This window comes from Cornus florida, unplaced genomic scaffold (genome assembly GCF_030987335.1).
Source record: "Cornus florida cultivar Cherokee Brave unplaced genomic scaffold, ASM3098733v1 CherokeeBrave_3.0.0_Hap2_Chr06, whole genome shotgun sequence".
Classification (NCBI taxonomy): domain Eukaryota; kingdom Viridiplantae; phylum Streptophyta; class Magnoliopsida; order Cornales; family Cornaceae; genus Cornus; species Cornus florida.
In genome coordinates this window covers 23,148,379-23,150,473 of record NW_026775576.1, presented here as the reverse complement: position 1 = coordinate 23,150,473, position 2,095 = coordinate 23,148,379, and the positions used below count along the sequence as shown (strand labels likewise).

The following is a 2,095-nucleotide window of genomic DNA, read 5'->3' as shown; positions in this document are numbered from 1 at the left end:
TATAAAAGTAGAAACACCACCATGTTTCCTTCACTTTTCCTATATACACAAGATTCTTCTAGATTTTGATCAAATCTAAAAGATTTGACTACTAGATCAAACCGAATGTTCCAACTACGAGATGCTTGCTTAAGTTCATAAATAGACTTATATAACTTGCATACCATATACTTTTGGCCCTTTGCTATGAACCCATTTGGTTGCATCATATAAATGTCTTCCTCAAGATGACCATTCAAAAAAGGCCGTTTTAACATCCATTTGCCAAATATCGTAATTGAGATGAGCTGCAATGGATAAGAGAATACGAATAGACTTAAGTATGACTACAAAAGTAGCCTGACTATCATTATATACAAGAGGAAAATTACAAATATGGAAAAGAGAATAAAATCAAATCAAAATAAAGAGAATAAAATCAAATCAAAATAAAAATAAAATCCCTAACCATTAGCCTATAATGAAAACCCAATAAATCTGCCACAATTATTGAGTCAACTTATAGATATGATTTCCAACACTCCCCCTCAAGCTGGAGCAAACATGTTGACCAAGCCCAGCTTGACTATGGAAGACTGGAGAAAAGAAGGCCCAATAGACTTTTTGAACACATCTGTAGTCTGTTCTGAAGAGGGAACAAAAATAGGATCAATGATACCTAATCGAACCTTCTCTTGAATAAAGTGAATGTCTACTTCAATATATTTTGACCTTTTATGTAAAACATAATTGGAAGTAAGCATAATGGTTGATTTATTGTCACAAAACAGCCTTGAAGAACTTTTCTCTATAAGACCTAACTCTCCCAAAATTAATTAAAGCCAAAGGAGCTCACAAGTACCTTGAGCCATAGCTTGGTATTCAGCTTCAGCAGAGGATCTGGAGACAACAACTTGCTTCTTACTCTTCCATGATATAAGATGATTACCATAAAAAATACAGAAGCCAGAGGTAGAACGTCTATCTGTCTTACATCCAGCATAGTCTGCATCAGTAAAGCATGTGAGTCTAGACTGATTTCCTGAGGCATATAGTAGACCAAGACCAGGGCATGACTTAAGATACCTTAAAATATGGTAGAATGCATCCATATGAGTTGAGCGAGGGGCATGCATGAATTGACTAACCACACTAACAACAAATGTCAAATCGGGCCTTATGTTAGTCAAGTAGATTAGACGACCTACTAAACGCTGATACACGGATGGATCTGGAAGTAATTCCCCTGACTCAACAGAGAGTTTGAGATTGAAGTCCATAGGAGTGGAAGAGGGTTGACACCTAAGCATGCCAGTATCTTGAAGAAGATCCAAAACATATTTCCTTTGAGATAAAGATATTCCACAACGGGATCTAACAACCTCAATTTTAAAAAAATATCGAAGAGGACCTAAGTCCTTCACATCAAAGAACTTTTGAAGATGAAGTTTCACTTGAGCAATCCCTAAAGCATCATCACCTGTGATAATGATATCATCCACATATACCAATAACATAATGCAGTGACCATCATAACGACGTCGAATAAAGCAAGTATGGTTTGAGTGGCAGCGCACAAAGCCCATGGATAGAACAACATCGCTGAAATAACTAAACCAAGCTCTAGGAGATTGCTTTAGACCATAAAGAGACTTCCGCAGCCGAAAGACTTTCCCAGCATACTCCCCCCCAGCTCGATATCCAGGGGGTGGATCCATATATATAGTCTCAAGTAAGTCTCCATTAAGAAATGCATTCTTGACATCTAACTGATGTAGAGGCTAAGAATGGGCCGCAGACAAGGAGATAAGTAGTCACACAGACGTTAACTTTGCCACAGGAGCAAAGGTAGCACCAGAGTCTTTGCCCAGAATCTGAGTAAAGCCTTTTGCCACCAACCGAGCCTTATACCGATCAATAGAACCATCGGCTAAGTACTTCACATTAAAGACCCATTTGCAGCCAACCGTTTTCTTCCCAGTAGGTAAAGCAATAAGTTCCCATATATTATTATGTTGTAAAACATCTATTTCTGTTGTCATGGCAGACACCCAATTGGGATCCTGAAGGGCCTGTGACACTGATCGAGGAATAGAAATGGTCCCAATCTTGCTCA

The 2,095-nt window shown here is 38.3% G+C and overlaps 1 protein-coding gene across 1 annotated transcript; it reads right to left on the bottom strand.

The window, feature by feature from the left end:
- Positions 1-527: 527 nt before the first annotated feature.
- LOC132313875 (uncharacterized mitochondrial protein AtMg00810-like) lies at positions 528-1,697 on the bottom strand. Its single transcript, XM_059812811.1, has 2 exons — positions 842-1,697; positions 528-625 (listed from the first exon to the last, which is right to left on the bottom strand). The coding sequence occupies exons 1-2, from the start codon at positions 1,695-1,697 to the stop codon at positions 528-530; spliced, it is 954 nt and encodes a 317-aa protein (XP_059668794.1).
- Positions 1,698-2,095: the final 398 nt, after the last annotated feature.